At 38.8% G+C, this 18,977-nt stretch overlaps 1 protein-coding gene across 9 annotated transcripts in view; it reads left to right on the top strand.

Moving 5' to 3' along the window:
• The window catches only part of dysf (dysferlin, limb girdle muscular dystrophy 2B (autosomal recessive)), a 110,565-nt gene that overhangs the window by 20,117 nt on the left and 71,471 nt on the right, over positions 1–18,977 (top strand). For 6 of the 9 annotated variants that reach the window (XM_017709933.1, XM_037546330.1, XM_037546329.1 and 3 more), the window contains exons 5-27: positions 1,475–1,595; positions 3,420–3,637; positions 5,080–5,208; positions 5,339–5,401; positions 5,489–5,539; positions 5,740–5,770; positions 7,048–7,163; positions 7,335–7,461; positions 7,547–7,650; positions 8,061–8,129; positions 8,219–8,262; positions 8,406–8,488; positions 9,959–9,991; positions 10,800–10,915; positions 11,182–11,295; positions 11,407–11,584; positions 12,133–12,257; positions 12,354–12,460; positions 12,551–12,746; positions 13,918–14,064; positions 15,964–16,095; positions 16,942–17,108; positions 17,380–17,494. In XM_017709933.1, coding sequence (XP_017565422.1) covers positions 1,475–1,595; positions 3,420–3,637; positions 5,080–5,208; positions 5,339–5,401; positions 5,489–5,539; positions 5,740–5,770; positions 7,048–7,163; positions 7,335–7,461; positions 7,547–7,650; positions 8,061–8,129; positions 8,219–8,262; positions 8,406–8,488; positions 9,959–9,991; positions 10,800–10,915; positions 11,182–11,295; positions 11,407–11,584; positions 12,133–12,257; positions 12,354–12,460; positions 12,551–12,746; positions 13,918–14,064; positions 15,964–16,095; positions 16,942–17,108; positions 17,380–17,494 — 2,586 coding nt within the window. The remainder of the gene's footprint in view (positions 1–1,474; positions 1,596–3,419; positions 3,638–5,079; positions 5,209–5,338; positions 5,402–5,488; positions 5,540–5,739; positions 5,771–7,047; positions 7,164–7,334; positions 7,462–7,546; positions 7,651–8,060; positions 8,130–8,218; positions 8,263–8,405; positions 8,489–9,958; positions 9,992–10,799; positions 10,916–11,181; positions 11,296–11,406; positions 11,585–12,132; positions 12,258–12,353; positions 12,461–12,550; positions 12,747–13,917; positions 14,065–15,963; positions 16,096–16,941; positions 17,109–17,379; positions 17,495–18,977) is intronic. The other 3 variants (XM_017709930.2, XM_037546331.1, XM_017709932.2) reach the window with 1 other exon arrangement.

Raw genomic sequence — 18,977 nt, 5'->3', positions numbered from 1 at the left:
AAGAGCCAATAGCCAAATGGTCTTCTCCAAGGAGCCTGGCTAAAAAAATGCAGGGATTATTTTATTCATGTTTGAACTAACAGCATTTTTTTCATTAAACATTTAACCTGATTGGGTAAAGTAATATTTTTAAATGTGACTTTGAGCTATGTAACATGTGCACTCATCCAAACACATCAATTCATTTGTCACCTTGTCATCAAAACCCACAATATCTACTACTACTACTACTACTACTACTAGTTGTAGTTGTAGTGGTATTAGTAGCATAAACGTCACATTTAATAAATAGGACTTTTATTGTAAAAGCAGAGATGTTCCTGCTGAGTGTGAGTGAGGTTATTGTGAGTGAAGTGTTAGTAAATTAATTCCATTCATTCTTTTTCTGACATAAATTTATCCACAAAGGCAAATTTAACTAAATCAGAATAAGAGCTAAGTTCGTTATATCTAAATTACAATCATGCAGAGTGCAGCATTCATGCAGAGTGTAGTTTTCACTAAATGGTTCTGCTGAACTATTTTTTTTTTTTTTTTTTAACAATGTAAACATCCGTTTAAGCTGAGTTTATAGCTTATGTTGGGTAACCAGCAACAAGATCTGTTGGTTAAAGCAATTCTACCCATGAAATTAATTATTTAGCTGCAGGCAAATGAAATGAAAGATTTGTGGGCCTGATTCATGGATGAATTGTCGGTCTTTAAAGGGCTGTATTTTGGGACTGCGCTATTAAAATGCAGTGTCAGATAGAAACAGGCCAGAATTTTTTTTTAATCTTTCTATTTATCTATTTAGACTGAGACAGAGTCTTTCATAGGATGGGGGGTGTATTATTGGATGTCTTGCACATCTGTGAAAGCACCATCAATGCTGAGAGATACATGCACATTTTGGGTCAGTACATGTGCCTTTTAGACATTGTCTTTTTCAGGGACGTCCAAGCTTATTTCAATGTAAAAACACCAAGAAACGTTCTGCATGTATTAAAGCAGCATGGCGGAGTAATTAGAGAGGGCAGGTACTAGACTTGCCTGCCTGTCTAATATTGTAAAAGGTGTGGTGCATTATAAAGTGCAAAATACAAAAACAAAGGCCCAGTACAGTTGTGCAGCTCAAGACTTGTATAACTGAAGAAAATATTCCTCTTTCAAGACTAGATCAGTTGATGTCTTTAGTGATGTAGTGATGTAACACTGTGGTAGTCATGCTCCTGTGCCAACGTCTTTGGAATTTGATGTAGGCGTCTTATTGGGATTAAGTGTGTATTTACAACAAACAGTGAAGTTCATGAGGTCAAGCATCAAATGTTGTGTTTTTGTATTGTTTTAGTGAAATGTTTAGATCTGCAGTGATCCCTCCAATAATATGCACCCAGGATATGTCAAACATATTAATAAAACTGATCAATTATAGACAGCATAATCTAACAGCATAATCTAATAGTAGCCTGTATTATTGTCTGTGCTCTTTCAGGCTACAGTGACTTTGCAGGTTTCCTACATCCCTCCTCCAGGCATGGCTCCAATCTTTCAGCCTCCGCCCCAGCCTGAACCCCTGCACAGCAGCACTCCTGTAGAACTGGACACTGTCACGGGTAATGACTCAGCAAGACACACACACAAATTCATGTGCCGAGCAATTTACAGTTAAAAGCCCTAAAATCTGATTACTGCTAGATTCTAGGCATATAGACAGAGTGTTCCCATCTTAGTGAGGAGCTTTTGGTATTTGAGAAGGCTAATGTTAAATCAGCAGAGAAGGAGGGATGGGAGTAAGGAGAGTGCCACGCTAGCACCAGTTAAAATGATGTATTTGTAGGAGAACACAGGCATTTAGAAATCAGAATCAGGCTATACTGGCCATGTTCGCATGTACAAGGAAGCTATTTTTGGTGGTAGCTCATGTTACATGACAGCTGATCCCAGAAATTTCACACAGACATCCTCATCTGAATTCTACTAAACACACTAAAGCAGACATCTGTTCCTGTAGACATTCTCACATACACACAGTCATAAGTAAAAAGTGCATAAAACAGCAGCCAGTCATAAATTTGTTATGTTTGCATACGTGCTCAATTGACTCAGCTTCTTTTCTGAAGTCACTTCTAAATTCTGTGCAATGTAAAACTTTTAAAAGATATATTCAAGGACTTCAATGATCAGAGCCAGTCTGTGCAGTAAATAATTGAAACTCTGTAGAATCAAAACATTTTTTACACATTAAATATTCAAAATCTTTGGCTGGCCCCAACAGCATTTTATAAGCTTTGACTACTCATTGATATTTCAGAAGGAGTGTTTTACTACTCGTTCTCAAAATCACCTTTAAAAACGATAATATTTAACATTTTTTAGTTATTTGTCTGACAGAACAGGCAAACTACCATTCTACTCAACTGAGCATAAGAGAGCTGTTTCCTTTGATTTCCTTAAGTGTCAACATACAGACAGACTTTTTTCCACTCAGCACTGATCTGTGTTTAATATGAGACCAAATGTTCTCTATAGGGTTCAAATCTGGAATCTGACCAGCCCAAAACCGTCAGTAAAACAATTATATTTTAGGTTTATTTATTTTTTAATTTAGTTTATTTATTTTTTTATTTATTTATGTTTTTATTTATGTATTTATTTGCATTGGAATGTATATTTAAAATAATCATTTGCTTAAATGTCACCCTTAAATGTGATCTTGTTGGTGTGGTAGAAGAGCAGAAGAGCAGCTCCTGTGCTAAGCTAACAGTTGTGAAGGAGATTCTTTTCTGAAACAGCAGTGAAAACTTTGTGATGTCATCCAAATAAACAGATCTGCTGTTTGTGCCGTTAGGTATGTAAACATGTTAAATTAGAGAAGGAAGGGAGAAAAAAGAGCTAACATTCCCTTCTGAAGTGGGTATGTGGTGATGAGTCGGAAGCGGTGTGGACTGGATGCATGACGGTGCTTGGATAAGGATCACTGTACAAGATAATTAACAAATTTGTTGTGCCTGCATGGTATCACAGCTTCTCAATGCAAGTTTTGCACTGAACATTTTTCTTGTTGTATAATAATTTCAAGGTCCGTCAGAAGTTTTTTTTGTTGTTTCTTTCTTTCTAATAGTGATTATTCTCTCCAAGGATCTTTGTTGATGAAGTTTATTTTAGGCTCCTAGCTTCTGAATACTCAATCAAGAAACAAACAATGTAACAAACCAGTACTCAAGTATTCAAATTATTTGAGCCATTACTACAAAAATCGAATAGACTGTTGAGCTCAGAATCAACAACCATATTGAACCTGAAAAAAAATTGTACCATAACACCCCTAGTAATTACTATAGCATACTGCATCCTGTGAGGGTCTAACCATCTGAGATTCTTGTGTGTTGGTGTAGTCCACTACCTTTCATAATGCAGAGCCCTTCTCATGTGCGCAGTCTTCTCGCTGGACACTATGGGTGAAGAGGACACAGAAAGCATGATGATGCTGGAGGTTCCAGAGGAACCTGAGCCTGTTCCAGGACCCCAGGGCCCAGAGACTGGAGCCCCTACAGCTCCACCTAAGAAAGCCCCTCCAACCTTTAACCAGGGCCTGAAGAAGAAGAAACAACACCACAATAAAGCCCCTCTCCCCAACAAACCCCAGGACCTCCAGGTGTGTGTCTTTGTGTATGTCTGCATATGAGACCAACATTTCACAACTGACAAAATTATTTCAAATGAAAAATGTAATCACTACATCAGATGTAAGCAGGCCTACCCTCCTACCGCAGTGCCACAGCAGTCCTGAGAATGATATTTTCCGGTTTTAAGACCAGAAAAATGTCCTTCTGATGATGGATCATGAAGATGGGAGGAACTTTTGATAAACTACAATTACTTTTGGGTCTTTTATTTAAAGACATGCTGTAATTAGTTTTACATTTTTTTAGTGCATACATTAGTGCATTTCTTTATCGCTGTAAGTGGTTCTCAGTGGTTGTGTGAAGTATTTGCGCAATGCATGCTGGGTATTGTAGTGAGAGAACTTTTAATCTACATTTTACATTTATGGCATTTGGCAGGCGCTCTTATCAAGAGCGACTTACAGTTTGATCATTTTACACAGGTAGGCCAAGGTGGTGTTAGGAGTCTTGCCCAAGGACTCTTATTGGTATAGTGTAGTGTGATGCTCTGGTGGGGTGTTGAATCTCCGTCTACAGTGTAGAAGGCAGAGGTGTTACCCACTACACGACACCAACCACCATGGACGAGAAGCATACAAAATTGAGAATTCTGTCAAACTGAGGGATACAATTCTGCACTACAGAATACTAACATACAAATAACAAATTACATACTAAATACTAGTTTCATACTCAAATGGCCCTTTAAAGAATCATCCATTACAAGGTTCTTTAGGGAATGAAAATGGTTCTTCTATGGCATCACTCAGAAGAACCCATTTTGGCACCTTTATTTTTAAGAGTGTACATAGACTGTATAGCTTGTTGCTCTTTGAACACAGACTCATTATATAACTTTGACTACTTTCTAAATGGATAGATTTCAGATCACCTCCAGAACTTCCTTTAAATTGATTTTTCTCTGTAAGTGTACAGGCTCTGTTAGGTCTTACAGATTCACAAGGCCATAGCAGCATCTTACTGCTCTGGTGCACATATTACTTCTCACAAGTATTGTGTCTCATAGTGACTAGTCTCTAATGCAGCTGGTGGCTAATGTTTGGTGGTCAGAAATAGTGTCCTCTTATGGAAGCAGTTATTATGAGTTCTGCAGTGACAATGAAATCTGGGGTTATTTCAGGGTGTAATTGAGGGGACATCTTGCTTTTATATGTCTAGTCATATATGTGTGGTTATATATATATATATATATATATATATATATATATATATATATACATATATATTTACACATATATGCTAGTTGTTTTCTACATGTGTAAATTTCATGATGATTGGACAGTTTATGTGCAACTGACAGCTGATTTACACATTTGGATTTAAATCTATATATTTTTTTCAGTGTAGCTATAAATCAGCAGATAAACTAAGTTCAAGCTTTAACCCTTGAAATATACCTTCAAATGTTAAGGTACGGGTGCGAATCATTGAGGGAAGACAGCTTCCTGGCATCAACATAAAACCTGTGGTCAAGGTGACTGTAGGGGGCCAGACAAAGAGAACACGCATCAAGAAAGGCAATAATCCATTCTTTGATGAGGTAAAGAACTTCTAACGTCTAACTTGCATATTAATGTTTCTCCTGCTCTCAAATTGTAATTGTTTTGAATGTAGAACTTATTTCTAACAACATATTCACCAATATTCATTTTTCTCTCTTTTTGCCCCAGACTTTCTTCCTAAATTTCTTTGAAACCCCTTCAGATCTCTTTGATGAGCCTATATTTATAACAGTAAGTACACTTCTCATCTTTTCATTGCTTTTGACCTTTTAGCTCAATGTATGTAAAAGCCATAATAAGATTTTTATTTTTTCTAAGGTATTTGACTCCAAGTCTCTACGCACAGACTCTGTCATTGGGGAATTTAAGGTAATGTGTGTTTGTTTTTTTACTTTCTAATTTTTGCATTCATCTCGGTTTTTTAGTAATCTCTTCTTGTTGTATATAGCTGTTTTTCTTTTATCTGCTCTTCATATCTATGAATTCTTTTTGGTTTGTAGGGCACATGCTTGTTGTTTCATGAAGCACTAATAATAGTGCTGACTGTTTTTTCTTGTTGTGTCTCTCAGATGGATGTTGGCATGGTGTATAATGAGCACAGTGAGTACTGCAGACTCCTGCTGAGACCGGGACTGCTCTCTACTTCAGGCTGCAGGCTTTTGTTTAAATTAGTGTGAACTAAAACCCCCTCACTTTCTCACTTATTATAGTAAACCTACAGTACTATGAGTAATACAACATAATAAATAGGTTTTAAATTCTAACCTCTTAACCTAATCTCTTTTTGATGATAGAAACCAGGGGTTGCAACATCTATTATAGCCATTTTATTCACTATCCAAAATGATCAGTGAACAGCGTTATCATCTTAGCCCAAAAAAACCCAAAAAACTCTTATTTGGTCGTTGCACCTGCCCTTTAGATTGTGTTAAAATTCCATAATGAATAGACCAATTGAAATGCTCCAGAATCACTTGGAAAAAAACATTTTGCATGAAGGTGCATTCAAAGTTAAAACAATTTTGCCTTCTACTGTAAAGTTACTGTTTTGGACACACATGTTTTTCTTTGAACAAAGATGCCATTTATAATCATTTTGTATAATAACTTGTGAGGGCTCTTTTAAAGGCATTAAACCCTTCTGACATCTGGTTCCTATCACCACCACTGTGAGATATTCTAATTCTGTAAGTTTCTGTGGAATAAAGCCTTTAATGTAAATCATTAATGTAAATTTTAATGATTTAGTCATGTAGAAATAAAAAAAAAAAATGGTGGAATTCCCCTTTAAAGCGCAAGGTTCTGCACTTCAGGTCCTCATTTAACCCCTTGACCTCTAGACTTATACTTACCTCTGACTTAGACTGACTTATGGTTTTTAATCTTAAAATATTATAATACTGTTAAATGTGAATACAAATTAGCAATGTATGAATTATTATTCATTGTTAATTTTATTCATTGTTAATTTTGATATTCAGTAATTTGTATAAATAATTCAATAACTGCATTTAGGCATGTACATTATGTGGTTATGAGCATGGGGAGCCTAAGTGCGGGCTCATATACAGACCTTTAGAGCTTAGAGGAGGTTGATATCTAAATAACATATAACATAGTAGCTTCATAGTACACACTTAGCAAAGACGGTTCTATGTAGTACCAAAAAAGATTATTTGACTTCTAATGGCTACAGAACCCTTTTTGGTACCATAGATGGATCTTAGTATTAATGTCTGATTAATAATGTCTGCAGTTTAAATGTATAACTATAGTTCACATTCTTTTTACTAAATAACTCTGACAAAAAGTCTGAGAAAGTCTTTGCTTAGCATTATGAGCTGATTTACAATCCTGGGTTTTAATTCTTGTTGCAGGACATGCCATTCTCAGGAAGTGGTTATTGCTGGCAGACCCTGACGACCTCTCTGCTGGGGCTAGGGGTTACCTGAAGGTCAGCCTGTTTGTCCTGGCTGCAGGTGATGAGCCACCAGTGAGTAAGAGTATTTATTCATCAAGTAAACTTTGATTTGATCACTTTTTCCTGGTCCTGTTCCTTAAAGCAAAATCTCAGCTTTCACCATTTGGCTACAGCATGTCCTTCTTACTTCTGGGAAATTCTGACATATAACATGATACCTGTGAATGCTCGTATGTGTCTTAGATGGATAAGAAGGAGGGTGTTCAGGAGAAAGAGGACATTGAGGCGAATCTGCTGAGGCCAGCTGGACTCACTCTCAGAGGAGCCTCCTTCACTCTCAAGATCTACAGAGCAGAGGACCTACCACAGAGTGAGTGTCAACATCTGTGTGTATGTGTGTTTTTGTGTGCATTATTGTCTGTATCTTGCCTTTATCTCTCCTTTCTTTCCATTAGTGGATGATGCCTTCATGGATGGTATGAAGCAGTTTCTGGGATTTGACTCCAACAGAAAAAACCTGGTGGATCCATTAGTGGAAGTCAACTTTGCTGGCAAAACGGTACAATAGCTACCATACTTATAAGGCCAGGATGTCTTAGATCTCCTTTGGTCATCTTCAGGCAGCCCACAACTCACTAAAATTTACTGTAGTATGCTCTTTGAAGTACATTTTGCCTCAACTTTGTTTTAAGCCTCCCTAAATTCTCACAAGAAGCCTGACTGATATGCTGCAGCCAGGTTTCAGACAGATTTGGCCCAGTCAGAATGCACAAAAACATGATAGAAGCAGATGTACAGGCTACTGGCTTAATATGGAAATAATGAACTCTCAGATCATTATAGAATGTGCATTATTTATAGTAAAGAAGACCTGAACACTAGAGTCTTTATAGAGAAACTGATGCATGTCATGTGAATCATGTGGATGATCTCTTAGACATTTAGAAGGCCAATATGTGCATTCCACAGATGTGCAGTAAGATACTGGAGAAGAATGCAAATCCACAGTGGAACCAAAGTCTGGTACTTCCTATCAGGGTAGGATCAGCTACATAACTGCTTTTCATGAGCTCTTATTGATTATATGCACCAGCACTTACAGTCAATGTTCTTCTTTCTCTCTGCAGTTTCCATCTATGTGCGAAAAGATGAGGATACGCATTTTAGATTGGTCAGTCTGTTTTGAAGTGACATCAGATATACAAGACTAAGGATTATCATCTAATTACATCTAATTATCTAATTACTAGGCTGTATTTTCATATTGTATATGTTTGGATTTGTAATATTCCACATTGTCCTAATCCATGCTAGGGATCGAGCAAGCCACAATGATGTTATTGGCACCACACACCTGTGTATGTCAAAGATCTCTGCTCCAGGAGGGGAAATAGAGGGTAAGCCTTGATATGCATCTCACATGGAGTGCAGCAAAGTGCCATGGCTTTTTTGAAGTTTCATCTATTGTTTACATCCTTTTAAAATTCCCAGAAAGGAGATGTTTTAGTGGATTTGCTTATTGCCAATTTCAGCACAAAAGAGTTTTGAGAAATTAAAACGTCATTCAACTGTCATTTTTGTGTAGTTTATTTAAGGATGTCGCTTGTATGTGGCATGCATTCATTTTTGACTGTCAGCAGCAGTGCTTTCACAGTCATAATTTGGGGTAGTCATGGACTGGAGGTTAGGGAATCAGTCTTGTGACCAGAAGGTCTCTGTTTCGACCCCCTCAGCCGACAGTGCGTGACTGAAGTGCCCTTGAGCAAGGCACCTAACCCCCAACTGCTCCCTGGGTGCTGTGGATAGGGCTGTCCACCGCTCTGGGCAAGTGTGCTCACTACCCCCTAGTGTGTGTCTTCACTAGTGTACATGTATGTGGGTGTTTCACTGCAGAAATGGGTTAAATGCAGAGGTTTAATTCCTTTGTGTACAAACACAGTAGGCTAATGGTTCTGAATTCAATTCCCTTCAATAATGAGAGAATGCAGCAAGGAACAGAACCAGAGCACCAAATGTAGGGCCTCAAACCTACAGTCATAAGTAGATAAAATCCTTAATTATATTGACCAATTATATTGGTCTCAGATCACAAACGGCATTTCTTTGCTGTATATCATCGTACAAGCAGAAATAAACCAGATCAAACGTAATTCCAATTTGCTAATAGTACAAAAAAATATATTTATACATTTGATCACATTTGTAGCTAAAATGAAGACATCCTTTAAACCTTTTCCTTACTTTTTCAAGATATTCAGTATTTTCTTTAAAAAGAAAAAGTGGCCGGTGAGCAGTAAGAGTAGGGCATGTCTTCATTTGTCTGTATACTTATTGATTCACTTTGAGCATATGCTGAGGTGGTGCTGGTTCATAGTGGGGGTTTTAATGTAGAGTGTGTTGTGTTGAGTCTACGTAGGTGACCATATTGCTGTTTGCAGTAGTAAATCTATACTGCTGATGATAGACCTGATAGATCTGATAGACAGATTCTGCTGGAGTGTTAGTGCTTTGTTATTGAGTAGTAGTTTCTCAGCCTTGCCTGGTGTGACAGCAGTCTCTGTGATGTATATAGTTCTAAGGTCATTTTACCTGCATTGTGTGATTTTGTGGCATCAGTAGAACTAACACTTCTTTGCAACCTCTCACCTTTTTTTCCTATTTCATTTACAAATTCCAGTTTGCTCATAGTCCAGCAGTAGAGAGTTGGAGAGTTTTGTTTATGCTAGCTGTTTTGAAATCTTTCATCCTTTTGCTGTGTTGCATGGGCTGACTAACTGGAAGGCTAACTCAGGAGCAAGAGTGAGCATGCAGTTGTACTCTTTAGTTGTTGTTTCTTAAAACTATCCTTTATTTTTTTACGCATTCAGACGAGTTGTCCCCCAAGACCATCCAAAGCACCAGTATGTCTCTCTTTAATACTGTATCTGTGTGACAGCGCTCGCTTTACGTAGGCATAGAGAGATGCTGTATCTCTTTTTGGAATCCAGAAGGATAGTTGGGTGCAATAGCATAATCATAGCTTTTGTGAAACCTCCGTTGTCTCTATTTCTTTAGCCTTCAGCTTTTGTCCTGCGCTAAATTGCTGCTTCAGAAAAATGCTTAATGCTCTAATGTAAGAATCAATTAAACAAATTCATGGTAATTTTGTACAAACTCATTTCCAAAAAAGTTGGGGCTGTAGTAAAACTGAAAATACAAAGAGATTTGGATTTTCTGAATCGATTAATATTGTTGTTGACTGTAGAAGCAGAAATCTTTAAATTCCTTGTAATCATGTGCTGTTCCTAAACTTTTGGACTATTCAGTTATGCAGTTTTTGCAAATTTGAACCATCTTTGCTCATCAATGACTGAGCCTTTTGTAAATACTCCTTTTACACCCAATCAATATTGCAACTCCTGTTATCTATTCACCTGTTTACCTGTAGAAAGTAGATTATTTGTGATTACATTAACTTCCCAGTTTTACATTGCCCTAACCCAACTTTTTGGAATGTAATGCAGATGTTAAACTTGGAATTAGTGTACATTTACAAAAATCAATAGTTAATAAGGTAAAATGTCAAATATCTTTCTTTTTTCTTTCAATACCCGTAAACAGCAGTTTTCTGTCACTGCTTTCTGTTTTTATTTGCATTTTAAATACTTTCCCAACTTTGGAAGTGGGTTTACAATAACTCACAAGTTTCCCTCACAATTTCTGTCATAGTTGATGACAGCCTGGGCTTCCTGCCGACGTTTGGCCCCTGTTATGTTAACATGTATGGAAGCCTTAGAGAGTTCACTGCCTTCTCTGACCCTTATGAGGCTCTCAACCTTGGCAAGGTAAGATAAATCATGTAAAACTGATTTTTTTTTTTTTTTTTTTTAGAATTATGTTGTAGTTATTCATGGTTGTTTTTGATTAAAAGTCTCCAAGATGAGACTTTACATCAAGGTTATTAACGCATTAACAAATGATTGAAATTTCAGAGGTAACCCTTTAACTTTCAGGCTTATCATTCATCTACTAATTGTATGGCTGATTACCTGAAATATGAGCACATCTCTGTTTGTGCATCAGAGGTTGTGTTTGTATTGGGCTGGTCTAGGGCGAGGGTGTAGCGTATCGAGGCCGAGTGCTGTTGGAGCTGACCACTAAGCTGTGTGACCGAGCGGAGCAGAGGGTTGAAGACATCCAGGCCGATGACCTGTTGGTGGTAGAGGTGAGCAGTCAAGCTTCACCTTGTTGTGTGTGCTAGCATCTAGTCTAAAGACATTCTTCACTGATTTCACAGATTTTCATAAATTGTTTTTTCTTTTTTTCTTTTTTTCAGAAATTCATGCGGAAGAGGAAGTATTCTTTGTTTGCTGCATTCTACTCTGCCACCCTCCTTCAGGATGTGGACGATGCCATTCAGTTTGAGGTCAGCATCGGTAACTATGGCAACAAGTTTGATTGCACCTGCCTGCCCCTGGCCTCCACCACTCAGTACAGCAGAGCAGTATTTGACGGTGAGAAACAGCACTGCCCAGTGGTCTTTATCCTTTATTACAGCCTTTCACTTAGGAAGAAGCAGGACTGACTATGCGGAGTTCATTTGGTTCCTAAGATTTTAAATAAGATAATAAAATCCACAAGCAAAATGTTTGTTTGGTATTGCCCAAAATAAGTTATATCATTTGACAGGAGCTTAGACATGTGTTAATTATTTATATTAATTTTTTAAAGGGAATAATTCTAGAATAGTTATTGCATAATGTAGGTGCTACTAGCAGCACTCAGTATGACCTGTCACTCCAAATCAGTTGACCTATAGAAAGTGCAGGTAAATGCCCTCTTCTACGACTCCCAACAGGGAAAGGCTCTGGCCTTTTGGGGGCCCTAAGCAGGATTTTTTGGGAGGCTCACCATCTTACTAGCTGATGAACAGCAAAATTATGTGCTAAGTAATAACGACGACTACAAGTTAGTCTAAATTATGTGTTTTATAACCAACTACTTGTGTGTTGATAATGATTGGATGCTCAGGCTAAAATTGTGCTGCACTATGTGGCTGCAGGCTGTCACTACTATTACCTGCCCTGGGGGAATGTGAAGCCTGTGGTGGTTCTGTCATCAGAGTGGGAGGATATCAGCCCCCGTGTAGAAGCTCTCAACATGCTGCTCAGCGTTGTAGACCACCTGGTGAGAGCCAAGCCAACTTGAGCTGCACCCAGCATTACAATGAAGATGCATTCTGCTACTTAGGTGTGTTTATGTGTTTGACCTTGTCTGTGTTAGGAGTCAAACCTGAAGCTGGTGCAGCTAGAGCTCCAATCAGGAGGTGACCAAGACAACCTGGAGCAGGCAGTGGTACAGTTGCTTGATGATGTCATTGCTGACTGCAGGTAAAGCTATTCTCAGCTTTTATTCCCTGATATATTAATACGTTACACTGTGAGTTACATTCATTGTCTGTACACATATTTATTTGTCAGTGAGGAGCTACCTGACCTGGACAGCTGGCCGTGTGTGACTCCTCTGGATAAATCTCTGCGGCGTCTGCGTAAGGTGAACCTGAAGCAGATTGAGCAGGCAGCTCTGGCACTGAAACACGGGCCAGAGACAGAGCTGAGCTCAGTGCTGGAGCAGGCCGAGGACTGGACGCAGAGACTGCGCTCTCTTGCAGAAGAGGTCAGTAAGGCACAAGTGTGAGTACATCATATTTCCAAAGGTTTGTGGGCACTCCATCTAATTAGTGAGTGCAGTGACTTTAAGGTGCACCCATTGCTGACATAGGCATTCAACTGTGCGCACGCACACACACACACACACACACACACACACACACACACACAATGGGACTCTAAGGAGCTGCCGCACATTCAATGTTTTCTTTCCCAAAGCCCCCCCAGGATTGGCATGTGGAGTTGTGGAGAACTGCATTCTCTGGAGTGATGGAGCACCATCCAGTATGAGTTGGCTTTTCTGACCCAAAACTAATCATCTAGTGTTATTACCTGAACTCACTAATCTACTATCTCACTGCTATTGTAGCTGAATGCAGTCAAATCCTGACAGCAATGTTCCAACATCTGGTGTAAAGCCTTGCCAGAATAGTAGAGGCTGTTAGTGCATCAAGGGGGGACACACTTTGTGGTAATACCCTCGATTTCAGAATAAACATTGGATGTGTAGGTGTCTACAAACTTTTGGACATAGGCAAACCTCACTGACTAGTGAAGAGATTCATTCTTAATCTTTCTTTTCTGTACCGTTTTGTTAGCTACTAGCTAAGTGGGATTGTTGTCTGTTGTCTGAAATCTGTGCCCTGATCTTCAGGTTAAAGGGTGAATTAGCAGATATACATTAATTCCAGCATTTGATGCTTTATTGTTAAAATTGTGTTGTAACTGTGTGTTATAATGTATATTTTTAGGTATTATGTGTTATAAAGGTATATTTTTACTACAAAGAAGGATTGATTTATTTTTTACCAAAAAATCTAATTCTGCTGTGGAGTCACAAGGGGGCAGTAAAAGAGCCACATGTAGTTCTGGAGCCGCATGTTGCCGACCCCTGCACTAAAAGTTACTCAAAAGCTACTGAAAATGAAACCCTGGCAGGAAATTATACTTTTAGGACATCCCAAATGTGCATATGTTTTCCATCAAAAATTGCATGAATATGAAGCAAAAGCCCCAAAACCATATTAAACATACCCTGCATGAGAACACAAATGCAGGCGATTCATCTCAGGCGGTGGAAATAGGCCAAAAAACAAGTGCCATGTGTAAGTGGTGCTTTGTTTCTCTTTCTCTGTACCTCTGACCTTCTGGGTCACTTGTTTCTGTTTCTTTCTCAGCCCCAGAACAGTATGCCAGACATCGTGATCTGGATGCTTCAGGGAGACAGAAGAGTGGCGTACCACAGAATTCTAGCCCACGAGGTGCTTTTCTCTCAGGGCTACTGTGGCAAGCACTGTGGCCAACTCCAGACTGTCTTCATGAAGGTATGTTTGCATGGCAGCTCTGATATTTCTGATCCTGATGATTGCTTTTGAGACTCGATTAAGGAAAGTCATTTTTATTTGTTTTCATGAACACACACAGAGTAAAATAGTGAGACAGTGTGAATGCTTTCCACTAAATAGTCTGATTCTTTATCAGTAACGTTAAGACTTTCAAAGGCTGTGTTCACATTACCAGGCTGAAGTAGCACAAATCTGATTTTTTGCCTTGATGTGGCATAGATCTGTTTTTACCAGACTTGTGTGGACACACACATCTGATCTTTTCAAACCAAATCTGAGCCACTTTCTTATGTGGTACAGGATCAGAATTCATATCCGATTTATGGCCATGTGTCCTTAAAAAGAACAGTCAGATCTAATTCATTAGGGATGCACTGATATTGGAATTCTGACACAATGCTGATAACCATTATTTTAGAAGCATGTCAGCTGATGCTGATGCCGATATTCAGCATTTTACATGCACATATCTTCACATGCACTACCTTCTGCAATGGCCACCACACACCAGATGTGCCGCATTTGCAGTGTCCAAAAATTCTAAACCATCTTTTTTTTTTTTTAAGGTCGTGCACAAAACTGTTTACACTGTGTTTAAAATTGAAAAGGCATTCAATCCCCTGAGTGCTGCAACAACAACCAGCATCTTTAGTTTGTTATATTAAATTAAACAACCACCGGTAGTCTCTGTGTTTTAGATCCTGCTCTGGTGCACACTGTGAAGTGAAAGTTAAGCATAACTATTATTTAAACAAACAACTGAAATCATGACTGTAATCTGTAACTTCTGTATGGCTGCATCATGCATGGGCATATGAAAGAGAGCAACAGCAAGCTTGATGAGCAGTGCCAACACTTCATTTTTTTCCATTATGTATGTGAAGAGTGTAAAAATGTCCTTGAACTGATCTTTTATCAGCTCTCCCTGCCTGTACTTTAGGCACCAGAATGTAACTGCTGTCATTTAAGGTGGGGCCTGAAAATTTATACAAGTAGCCGACAAATAAGAAGCCAACTTCAGCTTCTTAGTTGTAATAGATTTAAAAAAAAATTTTTTTGGACAAGGAGATTCAGGCTATCAAAACATTCCACCGTGAGTTTTATTTACAGAGCGACACTTTCAGAAAAAAGGTACAACGCAGTCACTGGGGCAGTACCCCTCTTGTCACTGTGGTGGTACCCTCAGGGGTACATCCCAGTACCTTAAGTCAGGGAAAATAAGTGTACCATAATCCATTGAAATTATGTGTTCTACGCAGCACTGACTCTACACACCTCGTCTCAACTCCAGGCTTTTTATTTTATTGTTCTGATTTAAAATGTTTGGTTGTGAAAAGGTACAAATATCTACTTTTCCACTAGGAAAAACTAATGTAAGGTACATCATCGGACCTTAAAAACACTGTTGTACTCTTCCAGCATGCATTAAATGCATATCAAATACTGGCCACATCAAATCATTGGCCTGATTTCGATGAGGTTTAAAAAAAGCATGTATAGGTTGATACCGATATGATTCCGATATCATCTTGCATCCCTAGAATTCTTGTGCTTTTTTCCACTGCACATGCACTAACAAGCACTATCCTGAAGTTAGCAAAAAATCAAAAATGAGCAATGAGGCTTGTAATATGACGGAGCCAAATATAGTTTTTATGTACACATTTCATTTTCACATATTTTTCCCCATTTTTTTATTTTCAAGTGTGCAAGAACACTTTCAAAAGTATAGGATCAGTACTGGAATTGGGATATACTATCATTGGCAACACTGGAGAAGAGAATCAGTGTTGCCTATTGTATGCTTTACTACGAGCGGTATAACAATATGAAATACAATAAAATTTCAAACTAACGTCAGTGGCTGTGTTTGTTCAGTATCCTCAGAGCGGCAGCGGAGACGCTAAGATCCCAGCACAGCTTCGGGTCAAAGTGTGGTTTGGTCTGGCTGCTGATGTCAAGCACTTTAACCAGTTCTCCGAGGGCAAGCTGTCCGTGTTTGCCGAGACGGTGAGCAATTTCACTGTGAATCATATATCCCATATACTGCTTTTTAATCTTAACCTTTAAATTCTAAGCCTGCATGTGGTTCTGTGCTTCAGTTCATCGTTTAACTGTTATAAGTGCATAACTTGTATGTCAGTTTCATAGTGATTATCCAATAAATTAGTGGATCTTCGAGCCCTTTGAGCTTCGAGTATAGCTTGGCTTGACCCGCCATCCTTCAAGGCACATAGAAAACAAGCATCAAGACTGTTGTCCGTACTGGCCCCCAAGTGGTGGGACGAACTCCCACTGGCTCTCCGTACAGCAGAGTCTCTTGCTGTCTTCAGATGCAGACTGAAGACACATCTCTTTACACAGCACTTAAATGAGCACTGAATTAAGTATTGATTGTAATATATTGTACTGCACTTATGTATTGTATTTTATTGTATTGCACTGTTCTGTGTTCAACTCTGATCCTCTTTCTCTGGGTATCAACAGTCACTTTTTGTTTCTAGCAGTATCTGAGCTCAGGAATAGCTTTCTCTCTAACCTATTGGTAATTAGCAAAGATACTTTCTCTAGATAGACAAACCACTTCTTGTAAGTCACTCTGGATAAGAGCTTCTGCTAAATGCTGTAAATGTAAATGGATCTACTGAATAACAAGTCTCAGGTTTCATAACGGAACAATAAGACTAGAGTTGAAGTGATTAATAGCAACCACTGTTGTAGTTGATAGTACATTATGTACAATTTGCGTTGTGATATCACACAGGCGTGTGGTGTGTGATGAATGGTCGAGCTCTGCTATTCTGTCACTGGCTCCGCTGTGATCTGCCAGTTTTGTTCCTGCTGTGTTTCCTGCAGTATGAGAACCAGACCAAGCTGGCTCTGGTGGGGAACTGGGGCACGACAGGGCTGACCTACCCCAAGTTCAGTGAGGTGACTGGCAGAGTAAAGCTGCCTAAGGAGAGCTTCAAACCTTCTCCAGGCTGGTCCTGGGCTGGAGACTGGTACATCAGCCCAGAGAAAACGTGAGTTTTGCCCCAGTTCTTCACTAGCTTGCTGTTGAGATCCTTGTCTTCTAATGAGGTCTTTTTGATACAGTGATTCATTTATTTGACACAATTGCATTTGAACACAGCAGACTATTGATTTTGCGTGTATGCTATTAACTGGCTATGAGCAGTTACTGACAAATTAAACTTTGCATTGTAAGTTAAATATTCTCTGAAATGCCTAGTCATGCTAATCATAATTGGGTTCTAGACCAGATCTTGATCTTTCGCATGTCTTATTACCCAGCTTGCTGTATGACGTGGATGCTGGCCATATGAGTTTTATGGAGGAAGTATTTGAGAATCAGATGCGGCTTCCGGGAGGACAGTGGATTGGCATGCCAGAAGGCTACACTGATGTGGTTTGTATATTTGATTCCTTTAAATAATAATCATAATGTACATTCTGTCGCCTCACAGTGAGGAGGGCCTGGGTTCGATTCCCCGGCCGGGTGACCGGGGTCCTCTCTTTGTGGAGTTTGCATGTTCTCCCTGTGTCTGTGTGGGTTTCCACCAGGTTCTCCGGTTTCCTTCCACAGTCTAAAGACATGCAGTCAGGCCACTTGGACATGCTAAATTGCCCCTAGGTGTGAGTGTGTGAGTGACTGTCTGTGTCTGTCTGTCTGCTCTGCGATGGACTGGCGACCTGTCCAGGGTGTATCCTGCCTTCTGCACGATCATGCTGGGATAGGCTCCAGCACCCCCCTGTGACCCTGAGGGAAAAGTGGCTTAGAAAATGGGTGGATGGATGGATGTACATGTTTATTTACGTCACACATTCTATTTTAGTTACATAATTGTTTATAAGTAAACTATATGTATATAATATCAGCAAAAACACTGTAAGGATGTCACACAATTACAGGAATAGGAGAGTCCACAATACTCTTAGCATATGCTAGCCTAAACAAATATATTTTAGTGTAGGTTTTAAAACACTTTTTAATTTAGATCTTAAAATGGGTTTTCATTTCTTATATTCTTTGAAATATGATTCCATAGTTTAGAAACTATGTACAAAAGTGATCTTCCACCAATTGAAATGTAAGTGATCCTAGGAATTTCCTGTAAGCCTGCCTGAAGTGGTCGTGATGGGCTGTAATGTTTCAAAAGTAAGATATGCCAGAGCTAGGCCATTAAGAGCTTTAAATGTCATAGGCAAGCTCTTGTAGTCAAATAAGACTGGAATTATATGCTCAAACTTTATTTTCTTGGTAAACACATGAGCTGCTGCACTCTGAACTAGTTGGAGCATATTAGCAAGTCAACATGGCAAATGGTCAGTAAGATATTAGAGTAGTCTAATCTAGTAGTTATGAGAGCATACATTTATTTCTCAGCCTCTTGTAGGGGTAGCATATGTCTTATAAATATTACTGATATGGGACTATGACATGGGAGACAATAAACATCCAGTGTTACAACAAGGTATTTAACTATAGCATTTGGTGCACTGGAAAGTCTATTAAAGTCAAGGATAAAATCTGCAAACTTGTCTTGAGGGTACTTAAGACCTAACAGCAATGCTTTTGTTTTATCAGACGTTAGCAGGTTTAGTTTCTGGTCATCCAGGCTTTTATGTCTTTAAGACAGTCCTCCATTATGTGTAGCTGTGTGACCGAATCTGCCTGAACTGACACATGTAAGTATAAAAGTGAAGGGGCAACATTATATTTACAGACTCCTGGGGCCTGTTAGTAAAGGGAGACCAGTAAGGGTCTTAAAACAAAACCTTGTGGGACACCATATTACACAATTAATATTGTTTATTTAGAAAACTCCTAATTTACACTGACAAATTGTTAGCAGTTCGATAAGTTCTTTAAGATTTAAACAAGGCAGAAA

Source organism: Pygocentrus nattereri, chromosome 2 (genome assembly GCF_015220715.1).
Source record: "Pygocentrus nattereri isolate fPygNat1 chromosome 2, fPygNat1.pri, whole genome shotgun sequence".
NCBI lineage: Eukaryota > Metazoa > Chordata > Actinopteri > Characiformes > Serrasalmidae > Pygocentrus > Pygocentrus nattereri.
This window is presented reverse-complemented; position numbering and strand designations above follow the sequence as displayed.